The sequence below is a fragment of the Puma concolor genome, chromosome C1 (assembly GCF_028749965.1).
Source record: "Puma concolor isolate L17-30 chromosome C1, mPumCon1.1.hap2, whole genome shotgun sequence".
Classification (NCBI taxonomy): Eukaryota; Metazoa; Chordata; class Mammalia; order Carnivora; family Felidae; genus Puma; species Puma concolor.
In genome coordinates, this window is record NC_141674.1 from 140,655,781 (window position 1) to 140,670,543 (window position 14,763).

At 44.0% G+C, this 14,763-nt stretch overlaps 1 protein-coding gene across 1 annotated transcript in view; it reads left to right on the forward strand.

The window, feature by feature from the left end:
- The window catches only part of KIF5C (kinesin family member 5C), a 164,003-nt gene that overhangs the window by 56,538 nt on the left and 92,702 nt on the right, over positions 1 to 14,763 (forward strand). Inside the window, exons 3-6 of the mRNA XM_025912817.2 lie at positions 2,813 to 2,886; positions 9,652 to 9,756; positions 14,140 to 14,188; positions 14,463 to 14,518. Coding sequence (XP_025768602.1) covers positions 2,813 to 2,886; positions 9,652 to 9,756; positions 14,140 to 14,188; positions 14,463 to 14,518 — 284 coding nt within the window. The remainder of the gene's footprint in view (positions 1 to 2,812; positions 2,887 to 9,651; positions 9,757 to 14,139; positions 14,189 to 14,462; positions 14,519 to 14,763) is intronic.

The window sequence follows — 14,763 nt, forward strand, 5'->3', positions numbered from 1 at the left end:
CTGAACTGATTCCTGGCTCTGCGGCTGGCGCACAGAAATAGTCATTCTGTTTCGAGAGAGGCTCTGAAACAAATGCTTTCCTCGGGCCCAGGAACTGTCATTCAACGTGATGAAAGTGCCTTTTTGTGGGCTGTTTCTGCTCGGGTCGGGTGGGGGTGGTTGCGTGGCTCAGCGTGGCACTGAGCACAGACCTGCTCTCCCATTCTGCTTTCCTTGGCGGGTGCACCCAGATGCACTGTCACTTCCCCTCCGGCCTCTCCTCTCCTTCCCCTTCTGCCTCTCCTCTCCTCTCCCCTCCTGCCGAAGTCAACAAACTGACCCCCTAGACTTGGAGTTTGGAAGAAAATAGGGAACACTGCATTCGAAGAGCTTTTCCTTTTCTTTTAAAGTTTCTTTTAAAATTTTTAAATTTAATTCACAATTGCGTTGATAGAGGACATCAGGTCTGTTCATCCTTGAACACTAGAGATAGTTCTCCAACAATGAATTAATTTTAACGTGATCGTATATAGTACTTTAAAGGTCAAGCAGAGTTTGTTTTGATGGGGTTTTATGTGCTCCCTTTTACTTAAAATAATAATAACAACAGTAATTGCACTCCATGTTTAAAAGCAGCAACCAACGGTCAAGGACTCTCCCAGTGGGGTCTCAGTTGCTCCTCAGCTCCCTGCTCCGGAGGAAGTGGTGCTCTCTATGAGTGCTTGTTTTCGTCTACATGTCCCAGGCTTTACCCCACAGGACTTTGGGGAGCAGCAGCCAACCAGGAGCTAATAGGATTGTACCTTCTGGTTGCGGAGGTTGGAGTTGGAGGGGTGGGCCCCGGCCAGAGGAGCCGAATTCAGGTGCCCCGGCCCCACTGCTTCCTGGCAGAGGCAGAAGCATGTGCTGGGCTTTCTTCTGTCAGTGGGGCTCAGGCTGAACTGAGCTTTCTTTACCGTGTGGATGTTGTCCAGAGCCTCCTCCTGCGAGCGTATGCACCTGTAGGGTGGCCAGCAGGCCTATTAGGAGGAGCAGAGGGAGCTGGACACTTGGCTTCGGCCTCCTCACCCCTGCCCTACAGCCTGGGCTGGAAGGTCCCAGAGTGCTTCCCGCACAGGGGCTTCAGGTAAGGAAGCCCTTGCAGTTCAGCGACAGATATTTAATTTCTAATAAATAGAAACTTTAGTGCTGTGATTATGGCTGGCATTCCAGTGGCCTGGAGTTGTTTATGCCATGAATATAGAATGTTAAAAGTCCAGCTGCAGGGTGGTAACCTCTTGTGCCCCTCAAAGCACATCACATTCATGGTCCTATAAAGGCTTTCCACCCTGAATCTTTTCTCTGAGCAAGTTGACATTTTTGTGAAAACTGAAGCTTGAACCTCTAGCCCGTACATTGTAGTCTTTAAGTTTCTGCTTCTCCTATTACCAAGGAAACCATTACCAGAAGTTAGAAGTTTGATATGTGTGAACATTCTCTCTCTCTCTCTCTCTCTCTCTCTCTCTCTCTCAATATAGCTTGACACAAACTCTTAAGGGCTGCTAGAATTAAAAAAAAAAAAATCTGCTTACTTTCTCTCTCTCTCTTTTTTTTTTTTTAGCTTCCTAAAGGAAAATCCCACTTTCTGTTCTGATCTCAGTTCACCCTCCAGTAACCTCAGATCAATAAAATGTGTATTGAAAAATTTTTTAGAAAAGCTAACCAAACAACAAATATTAACTGACATTATAGAATTCAGAGAGGCCCAAAACACAAAATAACCAACCTACCTAGGGCCTGAAATAAATGGAGCTGATGGCCTGGAGTGATGATTTTGTACATAGCCCTGAAAAAGGACACCTCATTAGGGGGTTCCTCTTGTTGCCCCCACTGTCCTTTCAGGAATGAGACTTCCTCCTCTTACGTAGAGATGTTGGGTCAATGATATTAATTATGTACTATTTCCCTTCTGGTGATGTTGATGTGGATGAGGGAGGGTTGAGGGAAATATATTTTAATCACCTCTGCTGCTTTGAAAGAATTCCCACAGATAATCTGCAGTGCAAAGCAGCCTCTGTCTGCACGCCTCCCCTCGTCCCTGTGCGAAATGGAGGCTGGCCTGCCCTGTGTGGAGGTTTGCACAGTATGCTCATTGTGTAATTAAAAGAAATTCCTGATGCTGATGGGCCTGGGCCGGCCTGCTAGCAGTCACTGAAATAACAGAGGCATGAACTTTGAGTCAGGGCCCCGGTGGTTTCTGGGCTGATTGGATTGTCACCATGTGGCCAGGATTACAGAGTCGGGGGGGCCTGTCCTCCCAGGCTCGGGACTTGCTCGGTTCTGAAGGGGCTCCGTGCAGCCTTCCTGAGAAACCTTCCTAAGAAGCTCGCCTGGGCCAGTGTTTAAACTGACCCAAATCAGATCTTTTGCAAAGAAATTCTATTCTACACTTCATTCCAGAGACTCAGGACCCTGATAATGTTTTTCTTCCTCTGACTGGTCTCAGGAGATCAACTTAGAGAAGAAAACTCAAGTATCTCTCAACTAAAAGAGAGTGTACTGCTCGATAATCTGTTTTAATGTTGATGTTACTGGGAGAAAGGGTGTCTGCCTTCTTTTTCATTAATATGTAGTGTAGGAATATGAGTATATTTCTTTTTATTTGTGGAACAGTGGAGGCCTTCATTTATGCTTTTATCTCACAATTCTACTTAAAATGCAAATGGAGCTGAAAGACATCGTCTGTGTGAAAAATGAGATGGGCCATTTGGAAAATGTAATTTTAAAATATGGAACCAACACTAGCATATGATCAAAGTAATGAGTTAATTTTAATTTCTTTTCTTGCTTGCAGATGTCCTTGAAGGTTATAACGGGACGATTTTTGCATATGGACAGACTTCATCAGGAAAAACACACACCATGGAGGTAAGATTGCAGCATGCTGTGATGGCAGCCTCTGTGTGGCTGGCCAAATTCAGGTGCGTGTGGCCCCTTGGCTATGCAAGGCAGATGGCTAAGGGGCTGGTCATGTTTGACCGATTTATTTTGTCTCCGTGGAGTTTTAAAATAATGGTGAGTAATAAAATCTCAGGAGTTCAGAATTTAAAAAAAATCCTTTGTTGGTAGCTCTCTCAAAATGGAAGTAGTAAATTCTATTAGAAAAGAATCATCAACAAGCTGAACAGTGGTGTGAGTATCCTAGGGCCTGTGGCCCTAATCTCACTGAGAAAGTCTGTTGCAAAAGTCCCTAAGGGTTTAAAGGAGTGGGGCTACTCTGGGGAGGTGAGTCTCCTCCGAAGAACTGTATGTCAGAGACTTAAAGAAGTTGGCTTGTGGACCAAATTCAGCCCACAGGTATATTTTTGTTTGGACTATACAGCGTGTTTTACATTATATAAAATTTATTATTACTATACATATTTTAAAATTGCAGGCAGTGTTTAAAATGGGATGATTTCACATAATTCTAAGTTTCTAAATCTGGTTGAAAATTCTGAAGATCCTGGGGCACATGGCTGGCTCAGTCAGTGGAGTGCGGGACTCTTGATCTTGGGGTTGTGGGTTCGAGCCCCACGTGGGGTGTAGGGGTGTAGAGATTACTTATGAAGATTCTATGACACTGGATGAAATTTCAACCTAATATAAAGTGTAAACTTCACTAGAGCAGAGCTCTTCATTGTCTTGTTTGCCTGTTTATTGACATTTCCACTGTGTGAAACAGCAACTGTCACCTGGGAGGGGTTCCATAAAATAGTTGTTGAATTGATACCCTCATGCCCTGTCCAGTCCACACTGGCCCCATCCCTGCACACTGCAAGAGAGTATGAATGTACGTGCAGCATCCTCTGTCATTAACTTACACACCTGCCCCTGTGAGCTCTCAAAGGTGTGACCCCAGTGCAAATTGTTGGCGGTGGAGGTCTGCGGCTCCAGGCTGTGTTCCAGACAAGGCACGTCTGCGGACAAAATTGGCCCCCTTTGCGTCTTCTGTTCCTGCTTTTTGCCACGGACTCCTGTAAGCCCTTCAGGGCGGATAATTCTTTAAAAGCCTCCCTTGACAGGTGAGGAGAGGTAGAAGAGTGGTTGTTACAAGAAACTGTGCAGAGGAAGTTTGGGGAATTCAGCTTACAAGCAGCAGGGTAAGATGAATCCTTGATCCTTCAAGCTTAGGATTTTCATGTACGGTACCCTCCTGGGAATGTCTCTGAGTGAGCCGGCCGGCTGGCCAGCCGCTGCAGAATCGGTTTAGCTTATGAATCATTCCTATTGAAGAGGAGATTTCAAAGGCCTGAGGCGAAAACCTTGAGGCTCTGATGTTCTGCTCACACCGATTTCAAGTGTGCATCGGACTCTGGGGGATCTCGTTTCTGTGGTGTTGACTTACGTTCACCCATTTTGCAGTGGACAGTGGTTCAGAGATTGCAGAGATTAAAGGAGGCATCAGGTTTATTTGCCACTGCTTCTGCACAGAGTAGGACTGTCGCCTGACCCCTGAGCCTTGGCCCCCTGTCTTCTTGCACCTCATATTCTCCTGCAGTGAGACGCGGGCATGGCCAGCCCCTCGCCTGCCTCTCTTGCTGAGCCCCAGACCCTTGACCTTCTAGGCACCAGAAAAGTTGCAGTTATAGATTTCCTAAGTGCCAGCCTTCCCAGTAGCTGTGACAATAGCTCCTTCATAAGGCATGAGAGAGAGAGAGAGCATCTCATGATGGTATCCATCAGTCTCCAGGTTTTTGGAAAATTACCAAATGGTATATAAAACAACAATAAAAGTGCAATATTTAGAACTCCCCCCCCCCACCCCCCAATCATAGGGAATGTTTACAAGAATGACCTTTTTGGCTTTCGAATTAATTCATCTTTGGGAAATACAAGATATTTGCTAAATGTCAGAAATTTAAATTGTAAACCATCAAAGGAGAGACCTGTCCCCAGAGTAAAATCTTAGTTTGTGTTGTGTGCGGGGGGAATCGGTGGGTGTGAGGAGATGGCAAAGAGGTATGCCAGCTCTTTAAAACCAAAATCGGAGATGTTGTGTTAGATGAGAGCATTGGGAGCCCTCTGTCTCACAGCGTGAACCTTACAAGGCCTGCAGCACTGCTGTGGGCCCAGAGGGACCCATGGCCCCCTAAAGGGAACTGGCTTCTGTGCGGGTTCCTCTCATAGCTGCCTAAGTTCTGTAGCCTTTTCATCCTCGTCGGTTTTAACAGGTTGATTGTAAGGGGTTGCTTTTCTTTATTGTGACTTCTGAATATCACATGTTTGTGTCCACAGGAGGACGGGGTGGGGCAGATGGGAGCCCTTTCCCAGCATCCCCCTGCCCCCACAGACACTTAGTTTCGTTCTTTCTGTAGGGTGATTATAGATTGGAAAGACGGTAGGGGATACTTTAGAGGAAAACAGAGGAAAGGAGAAGCCCCGAGCCGAAGTCATAGAGACTGTGGGAGACCAAGAAATCCAGGACCCTGGAATGCAATTAAATTAAAAAAAAAAAAAAAAAAAAAAAAAAAAAAAAAACCCTGCAGGGCTTGCACCATCTGAAAGGATTTTATGTATTCGGAATTATACATTGTGATCTTTCAAAGGCTTTTGGAAGGGGATGTTAACTCCCTGAATGGACAGAGCTGTCACATTTTAAAGCTGTTTTTCATTTTAATCCCCTCATTTTTGGTCTGACATCCAGTGGTGATTCCATTACTTTCTATTGAGGAGAACAAACAGATAAGCCTACATAAAATTGGAAAGATTAGCTTCTGAAGATGGAGCATTTAAGGCGGATTTTCAGTAAAAATAGGAAACACTTGACAGTGCTGATGCCAGGCCAGGTGGTGCACTGGGCCCAGGGCAGGTGCAGCCGGTGCTTCTAGAGCTGGGGTGAGGGAGGGCTGCTGGCGGTGCCGGCTATCCAGGGGAAGGGAGGGCTGGACCTTCGTTCAGTGTGTGTTGCCCGGGAGGGCTTCTCTGGGCCCCGTGCCTTGCTTTGTGTCCCTCTTCAGCACCGATTTAGACAGATGGAGACACGCTGTTTTTCCTTCTGCCCACAAGGGCACCGGGAGCCCGTGGAATGGTGCAGGCCACCCCACTGCTGAGCTGAGCCAGCCGAGTGATTTTTAATGAGCCTGTCCGAGTGCATTGGTGCTCGTGTGAGCTGACGGGCCGCCTGCTTTCCCATCTTAAGTGTTTCAGGAAACCATCCTGCTTGGGAGGTTGAGAAGGCAACTGGGGCTAGAACAAAGGGAGTCTTGTTCTGCGGCCAGTGGCCTGGGTCTGGTTTCTTCTTTCACACATGTTCCAAGAAGGCCACATTCAGAAGTGGGAGAAGTTTTGGAAGAGGATTATGTAGGATACAAGTATACAAATGTTCTTTGTGTTTTCTGGGAGAAGAAAGATGGTGAAGCGGGACATTCCTTTGCTACTCAAGTCCATCCCTGATCCTCCAGCCAACTGAACTTGTCATGGCTCTCTTAATGGGTTATTGTTTCTCAGTTCCTATGCCTCTGTTGCATTCCTCTCATCTCATCTTCCTGCTTCTTGCCCATCCTGATCTCCATCTCTCAAGATTTGGTGTCCCTCAGGGAAGCCATCTCATATCACCACAGCTGGAAAGGACTCCCTGTTCTCTGAATTTCTATAGCTCTCTGCTTTTTACCACCTTTTATCACCTGAGGTGACTATTGTGTGTGTGTTTGTGTATTTTATTTGAAGAAAGAGTGAAGACCTTTATTGAGCACCCCTTCGTCTTATATACATACACCACACACATCAACACCCTCTCAACACCACTCACACCCACACACTACATCTCTCTCTCTCTCTCTCTCTCTCTCTCTCTCTCTCTCTCTCTCACACACACACACACACACACACACACACACACACACACACACACTGTCTTGGCAGGCTCAGTGTACTGAACATAAAGCCTCAGCTGTCACCACTCCTGGGCTTATGAGCTAGATCAAGCATCCCAGCCCCTAAACCTTTGCTAGATTTGAGTGTCACTTCCGTGACCATGGGAATGGAGGTATTATCATGCCTTCTCCAAATTAACATGTCCTTCCCTCTCATGTGGTTTTTGGGTGCGGGCTTCAGGGAAGCAACAGGGAGTGTCGCAGACTCATCCCTGGTTCTGCCTTGGTTCTTACCCTGACAAAGGCAAACAAAGGGATGTCAATATTTGTGTGAGCCAGAAATCAATTGGAAGATAAACCTTTTGAAAGGGAAAGTATCTAGAGAAACAGATTGGAGTCATTTATAAATGATTTGTGAATTATCACTTGTTCTTCTTTGTCTGTGAACCACTGAGGAGAAGCTGAAGGATTATGATGGATTATTGAAGGGTTCTGGGGGAGCGTGGGGGAACACTCCTCAGACTCTCTGAGGTGGATTGACCCAATGGCATCATGACATTTGACTGGAGAGAGATCTGTGTTTTCACTGTCTTGTGTCATTTCTTAATTATTTGTTTGTTTGTTTTTGTTTATTTATCTAGGGAGTGTGAGTGGGGAAGGGGCAGAGAGCAAGGGAGAGAGAATCCCAAGCAGGCTTCACACTGTCAGAGCTGAGCCCCACATGGGGCTTGAACCCGTGAACCATGAGATCATAAACTGAGCCAAAATCAAGAGTCAGACACTTAACCTACTGAGCCACCCAGGCACCCCTTTCACTGTCCGGGTCATTTCTGCCAGCAATTTTCATAGTCCTGAGCATGCAGGGCCCAGTGTTTGATGTTTATGATGGCCTGTGAGAAGTAAGATTACCAACATTTGAGAAACTGTGTGTCTCAGTCATTCGGGGCTATTTTCCTAAGATATATGTTAATGGTCTGGGATAGAAATATATTTTCAGACTCTTCAGGTCAAATAAACCCCAACGACTGCTTAATGAGAACCTAATATGAGCTGAATAATATAATGCTAACATTTATTGTCCCTAAGCACTGTATGTATACTGTTTAATTTATATTCTACAATAATTCTATGCAATAGACACCGTACTAAGTATCATAAGAAGTAGGAAGAAATACATATGCGCTGGCCACCTTGCCTTTAGGGACTGTACAGTCAAACAAAAAGCGATATAAAGATATCAAATGATATAGGATTCTTAGCAGATGAAGGCATTCCAGGAGAGAACCCATTTTCCCGGGTAAGAGAGCTTTGCCAGAGGACAGATATATCTAAAGTCAGCTTTTCTCTTGCTTTCAAGAGAGTGGAAGGTTAGGGATCAGGTGTGCAAAGGAGGATTCACAATGTAAAGCGCTTTGTGGCCTGGAGTTAGTGCCAGGGTCCATGTGACTTCTTGCTTTTGGTAACTCAAATATTGGCTTGAAAGTCAACCTGTCAAAGAGGAGCTATGTGGTGAATCCCCGAAGGATAAAGAAGATCTGATTGAGGAAAACAAAGCAGGTCTTCCAGGTGGCAGGGAGATTTGGAACAAGGATATGAGTCATCGTGTTGCTGAAGGCTGTTGGTGTCCCTGGGAGACTGAAGAGTAAGACGGGTTTTGTGATTTTCTTATAGTTCCAGTTTTGTTTTTTTCTCCCCCAGAGTTTTATAACTTTCTGAAGGTCTGAAAAACTCTGGGAATACTATTGCCAATGATTACTTTAGACCTGCAGACTATATGTTTGTGCACTGATGGGTGGTTTAACATGGAACAGAATAGAACTTGGAGCGTGGGAGTAAGGAAGGCTCTCTGGGAGCCCTTGCTAGGGCTGCCACTGTAAATACTTCTAGAACTCTTCTTTAGGAATTGCTTTCAAATACTACGGCATATCTTTTTTGAAAGTTTTCAGAGGCGGCAAATCTGGATCTTAAACATGGATTTAGTAAAATAGTTCAAATCACAGAAAAACTCATCTAACCCATTACCCCTTAGATAAAATATCCCTCAACCCCCCACCCCCGCCTTAGGGTTGGAGGAGGGTTCCTAGAGGCGCTGGCTGCATGGGAAGAGAGGGCTAGACCTCTCTCGGAGAAAAAAGGGGGGTAAAAGAATAAGAGAATATATTACAAGTGGATTTAAGTATTAGAAACAGCCCCCCCCCCCAAAAAAAAAAAGAGAAGAAAAGAAAAGGAAAGGAAAGAACCAAAAATTACTTGAACAATTCAGGCTGGGAATTATGGATTTTTAAGAAATCGATGAAATGGCTTTTCTTGATTGGTTTGTGAAGCGATACTGAAGGTTTTTCTAGAATAAGGTGAGAAATTTTTGAGCAATGATGACATAAAAGAAACTATCAGCTCTCAAGGTGGTTTTATTAACGCAGATTAACTTGGGCTTGTACCTTCTGATCAGTTTGTAAAAATTTCAAAACAAAAGCCACCTTTGGGATGTGATAGTCACCCTATAATGTCAGTCTTCCTCCCTCCCTCCCGCCCTCCTCCCTTCTACCCACACCCTTACCCACATACACCCATTTGCTGCCGTGAGCGGCAGCAGGAGTGAATATTTTTGGGGACAGAACAAGCCCCCCACTGCTGGTAAAAAGAGCAACATGCTGATCTATATCCATGAACTTAACGGTCTGTTTACCTGTCAGGTGGACCCTCCAAAGGAGCAGACATACGTGTATGGGTGTTCCCTCTTCCATGGTGTTCTGTTCGTGCATCCACATATGGTCCCTTCTCTCACACAGGTTTCCCAGCACTCTTTAGCTCCCTGTGCTTGTGTTTTTTCACTCACTAGGGGAAGCTACATGACCCTCAACTCATGGGGATCATCCCAAGGATCGCGCACGACATCTTTGACCACATCTATTCCATGGATGAAAACCTGGAGTTTCATATCAAGGTAAGTGCCCTTGATTAAGTCCAAGGAGAAGAAACTGAGCCCCAAATCATGTTTCTTAGCTTTCTTCTTTTTCTGTGTACATAAAAGATGATTTTTATGTATTTTAGATGACGTGCCATCATAGGCAAAGCCATAGTTATTTAATGGTTCAGGTTAATACGGAGGAAATAATTGAGATAAAGTAAAAGCCTTCTTTAGGATGGAATCATCTTGATAGTTGTTTGAATTCTATACTTACCCTGTAGATTTCTAGAGATGTGACTAGAATGTGTCTATGATTGGGTGAGGACAGCATTTCCCAAAGTATGTTCCAGGTCCCTCATATTAATAGGTGGGTTACCAGGGAAAAAGTTTATGTGGCCAAATAAGCTGGAAAAATGTTTTGTTGAAAAATGTTAAATTCATCACAAGTTAAACATGCTATTATGCAGTATAATTCTACAAAGGGGACATGTAGTATATTACATTTTCCTGCGTATTTGACGGTGGACATATTTTTCTCCTTTTGGGGTATGATACAATAGTGTTTTGGGAAGCACACTTTGACAAGTAGTAGGGAAGGGTATTATCCTTCCTGGTTTTTTTGTTTGTTTGTTTGTTTGTTTTAAACCAGAACCTCTGCTCTGACTTAAATTTGAATTGAAAGAAATTTTTAATCTCTTAACTATAGCTGTTAATTCATAACATTGAGTATTAGGGGTATATTCATTGGAGCTCCTTTGTTTGCAAGAGATTGAAAGCCACTTGTTTAAGCAACTAGAGAAAACTGTTATAATGTACAAAACGTGAAGGCATGTGGCTTGGGGGTTGTAGAAAAGTAAGAATCCAGACCCTGCTTTTCCTTTAAAATATTTTTTTTAAATTAAAAAGCTTGAGATACATCTCATACACCATAAAATTCATTTTTTAAGTGTACAATTTAATGGTTTTTACTATATTTCAAAAATTACACAATTATGATCACTAATTCCAGAACATTTTCATCACCCCCGAAACTCTGTCCCTGTTACAGTCCCTGCATTTCTGTCTGCTTGCTTTATCTTTGTTCAGGGGGTGCATGGATAAGGGGAGAAGGACCATGGTAGCTCCTGTTCCACATCCCTTATTCCCGATTCCTAATTCCCCAGGGAGTGGGCTCCTTGGCCTAGCCTACAGCAGGGCTTGCCCCCAGCTCTGATTAGTGTTGTCCAGGATACACATGGCTGGCTGAGTTCCTGCCATGGCGACTGGGGACGGTGTGGACAGGGGGTGAGGAAGAGATACAGGCAGTTCTAAGAAGACTTGGTGCTGAGGACATGAGCCAAGAGGCTGACCATTCTTTAAGGCTGGGTTAGTGCACTAGGCCCATCATTTAAAAAAATTTTTTTAACGTTTATTTATTTTTGAGACAGAGAGAGACAGAGCATGAACGGGGGAGGGTCAGAGAGAGAGGGAAACACAGAATCTGAAACAGGCTCCGGGCTCTGAGCTGTCAGCACAGAGCCCAACGCAGGGCTTGAACTCACAGACTGCGAGGTCATGACCTGAGCTGAAGTCGGACGCTTAACCGACGGAGCCACCCAGGCACCCCTAGGCCCATCATTTTAGAGATGAAGAAACTGAAGTTTAAAGACAGCACTGGCTGGCCATAGTTACATATCAGGTTATTGGCAGCAGTTACAGATCAGGTTATTAGACTCTTGATCTAACCAATCCCAAGTGCAACACCTTTCCATTATGTTAAACTTCCACCTTACTTATTTCTGCTATGTGCCTTTCCTAAATTATATAAAAACAAGGCAACAACTGTTTGCCCCATTATAAATTAGATCTGGCAACTCTTTTTACTTTATAAATCTTTTTCCTCCCTTTATTAGCTAATGCTGGTTTCTCCTCTTTGCCAGGGTTCTTTATATCTAAGGATACAGAAGCCTGTTGCTTTGATGGGATCAAGATTTAGGAGCTTAGAACATCTTTAAGGCTGTTTGCATTTAAATACCTTAAACTACTGTAGGGTTCTTATGGGATAATCCCAGAGTAAGATGTTAAACCAATTACTGCCCTCAAAATAGTGTGAATCTTATTAAGATAAAAACAGCCCCAGCATGAAGCAGGAGAGAAGAAACAACACCCAAGTCTCCAGGGCTGAATTTTAAAGTCTGGCTTTCTGTTCTCCATTTGTAGTTATGCTCACTTATTTCATACATCATAATTATAAGTGGGAAGGCTAGCGATTGTTCCATATTTGAACTGAGCACTGACAGGCTTAATCAAGAAAAAGAGGCTTGATTAAAACACTATTGAAAATCTGTTCCTTAAAGTGAGCCCCATAGAGGTTTTAAACATTATTTCTGAACATGCAATTTCTTAATGCAAAACAATTGCATATTTCTTTTTCTTCCACCTGGTCTCATAAAGCATTTGCAATGACAAAAATAACAAAATCACTCCCCCTCCCCCAACTCAAGCACCAGTATCTTCTGTGGTAAAAGAAGATACTAAATGTGAACAGGATTTTAATTGCCATATTTGTTGACATGTAATTTATGACTGCTTTTTAGTGTAATTTCTCTGTAATCTATGGAAATAAGGATACATGTGTACATCTCAAAGATACAGAAGTCTTTTTTTTTAAATCTTCTTTAATGTTTATTTATTTTTGAGAGAGAGAGAGACAGAGACAGAGTGCAAGCAAGGGAGGGGCAGAGAGAGGGTGACACGGAATTTGAAGCAGGCTCCAGGCTCTGAGCTGTCAGCAGAAAGCCCGATGTGGAGCTTGAACTCACAGACCACGAGACCATGAGCCAAAGTCAGACACTTAACTGACTGAGCCACCCAGGTGCCCCTCAAAGATGCAGAAGTCTTAATGAAAGCCAGGCAGTCTTGAAATGCAATAGAATGGGTTGGAACCAGGGTTGAGTTGGCCACAGGGAGGCTGAATGAGAGATGTGTAAGATTAGAGGCCAAACAGACCCTAGGATTCCAGCCACAGGAAGAAGTTTCAGGAGCAGTGATTCTTTCCAAGGTCAACTAGGTGTGTCTGTGATGTGCGAGGCTTGGTGACTGGGGAGTTTGACAGATGATCAGGCAGGCTCAGGTTGTTAGGGAGACAGGCAACGTGGAGAGGATGGCCAGGTACAGGTTCCAGAGTTTGAAGCCCAGCTCTCAGAGAAACTGGGAAGTCACTAGGCTCCAGGCTGAGACACAGACAAGGTAATAAGTGGGGCTGAGTTGGTGAGGATTAGCCTTGAGTTGGGGAAGCTTCACTTCCCACAACCAGAGGTAGAACTGGTTCAGAGCTAGGATGCAGGGGTGAGGTTTCACCTGTAGAGTTACACTCCAACTTTACAACTATTTTGGCACCTTTTTTCTTCCTTAACAACTTGTTTATCCATTCCTTTGTTTAGGTTTCAAGAAAACCCATAAACATGAGAGAAAGAAAAGTTGATCTGAGAGGCAGAAGGCAGGTGTAGACAAAAAGTGCAGAATCCTAGACAGAATTTTTGACATCATCGAGTCCAAATGGCTTCATTTGACAGATGTGAAAACTGAGGCCTCTCGTCTCGGTTACATGTGAATTAAACCCCCAAGATCGCATATCTAGTTAAAGCTGTTCTCAGATGTCAGCTGACATAAGAATTAACCAGGGATTAGAAGCAGATTCCTGGGACCTGTTCCTGGAGATTCTGATTCAGCAGGACTACAATAGGGTTCATGACTCTGCAATTTAAACAAAGGCTATGGATGATGCTGATGCAGGTGGTTCTGGGCTGGCGTTTGAGAATAATTGATGGGAAGGCTTCCTTTCCCTCTCGCAGTCTAGTCTGTCTTTCATTAAATCACATTTTGTTCGGACCCTTCCTGGACTCCCCAAAGCTGGCCACCATCAGCAGCTCTCTCCCTGTTGCCTTTGAGCTCTTGTAGTTCCAAGCAAAGTGCCCTTATTCCAGTCCCTACTTCTTCATGTGAGTGTTTCATCCCAGTCTGGTGAGGGTGTCAGTGTCACACATGAGGAGAGGCCTACTGATTTTTGACAATTGCTCGTGAAGGACGTTTCTGTTGCAGCTGTTGTCCTACCTAGAAGTTTGCTTGGCACTCACATAGGGTGAAAAGGAGAGTCGTTCTGTGAGTGGATGCCCAGCACACAATGTAAGGAGCACCTGAGTCAAGACCACAGAGGCCGTCAAGCACGGAGAGTGGCCTCACTGGGCAGCGGCCCGCAGAGCAGGCTGACGCGACAGGAGGCTGGAGAGCCCGGAGAGTCGGCCAACTCTTCACACTTTGTGGCCCCTCTTCTTGCTCTTCTTAGCCGTACATGCCAAAGACCTTCTATGAGTTTTAATAGTGATAGTTTTTAAATACAGTGTGGCATTTCTGTTTCAAACTCCATTTGTTTTTAACTAGGTTTCCTATTTTGAGATCTACTTGGACAAAATCAGGGACTTACTGGATGGTGAGTAACCTGAATGCTTGTCCTCTATTTGCTCTGTAACTAAGGTCCAGGGAGGCTGAAAGGATTCACAGCACTTCTGCTTAAGGAACTAATGAAAATACAGAGATCTTTTATTGTCTTTACACTATCTGCTTGTTCTCAGCCAAGGCTTAAACTTGCGTATGGCAAAGACATGAGATTTGCCTATCTTCGGTAACAATTTCTCTTTATCCTCCAATACTGAGTCTTTAACTTTTCTTCTCTCCTCTGCATGCCATCATTATTATCTCTGTAGTATCCAAGACGAACTTGGCTGTTCATGAAGACAAAAACAGAGTCCCGTATGTAAAGGTATGAGGAAAACTTGATGATGCAATTGACTTGTCTCCGGTCACTGTCATCATAATTATTATGTAATATGCTCACAACGTTACCTATAAAGTGTATGGAGGTATTTCATCATGTTCCTTACATTTAATATTCATCTGGTAAAAAAAATAGACATTTAATTTCTCCAGTTGTATCTCTGTAAATATACCACAGATGTCTAATCACATAAGGTAAGAATTGGAGAAGTGAACAAATACTTATTATTC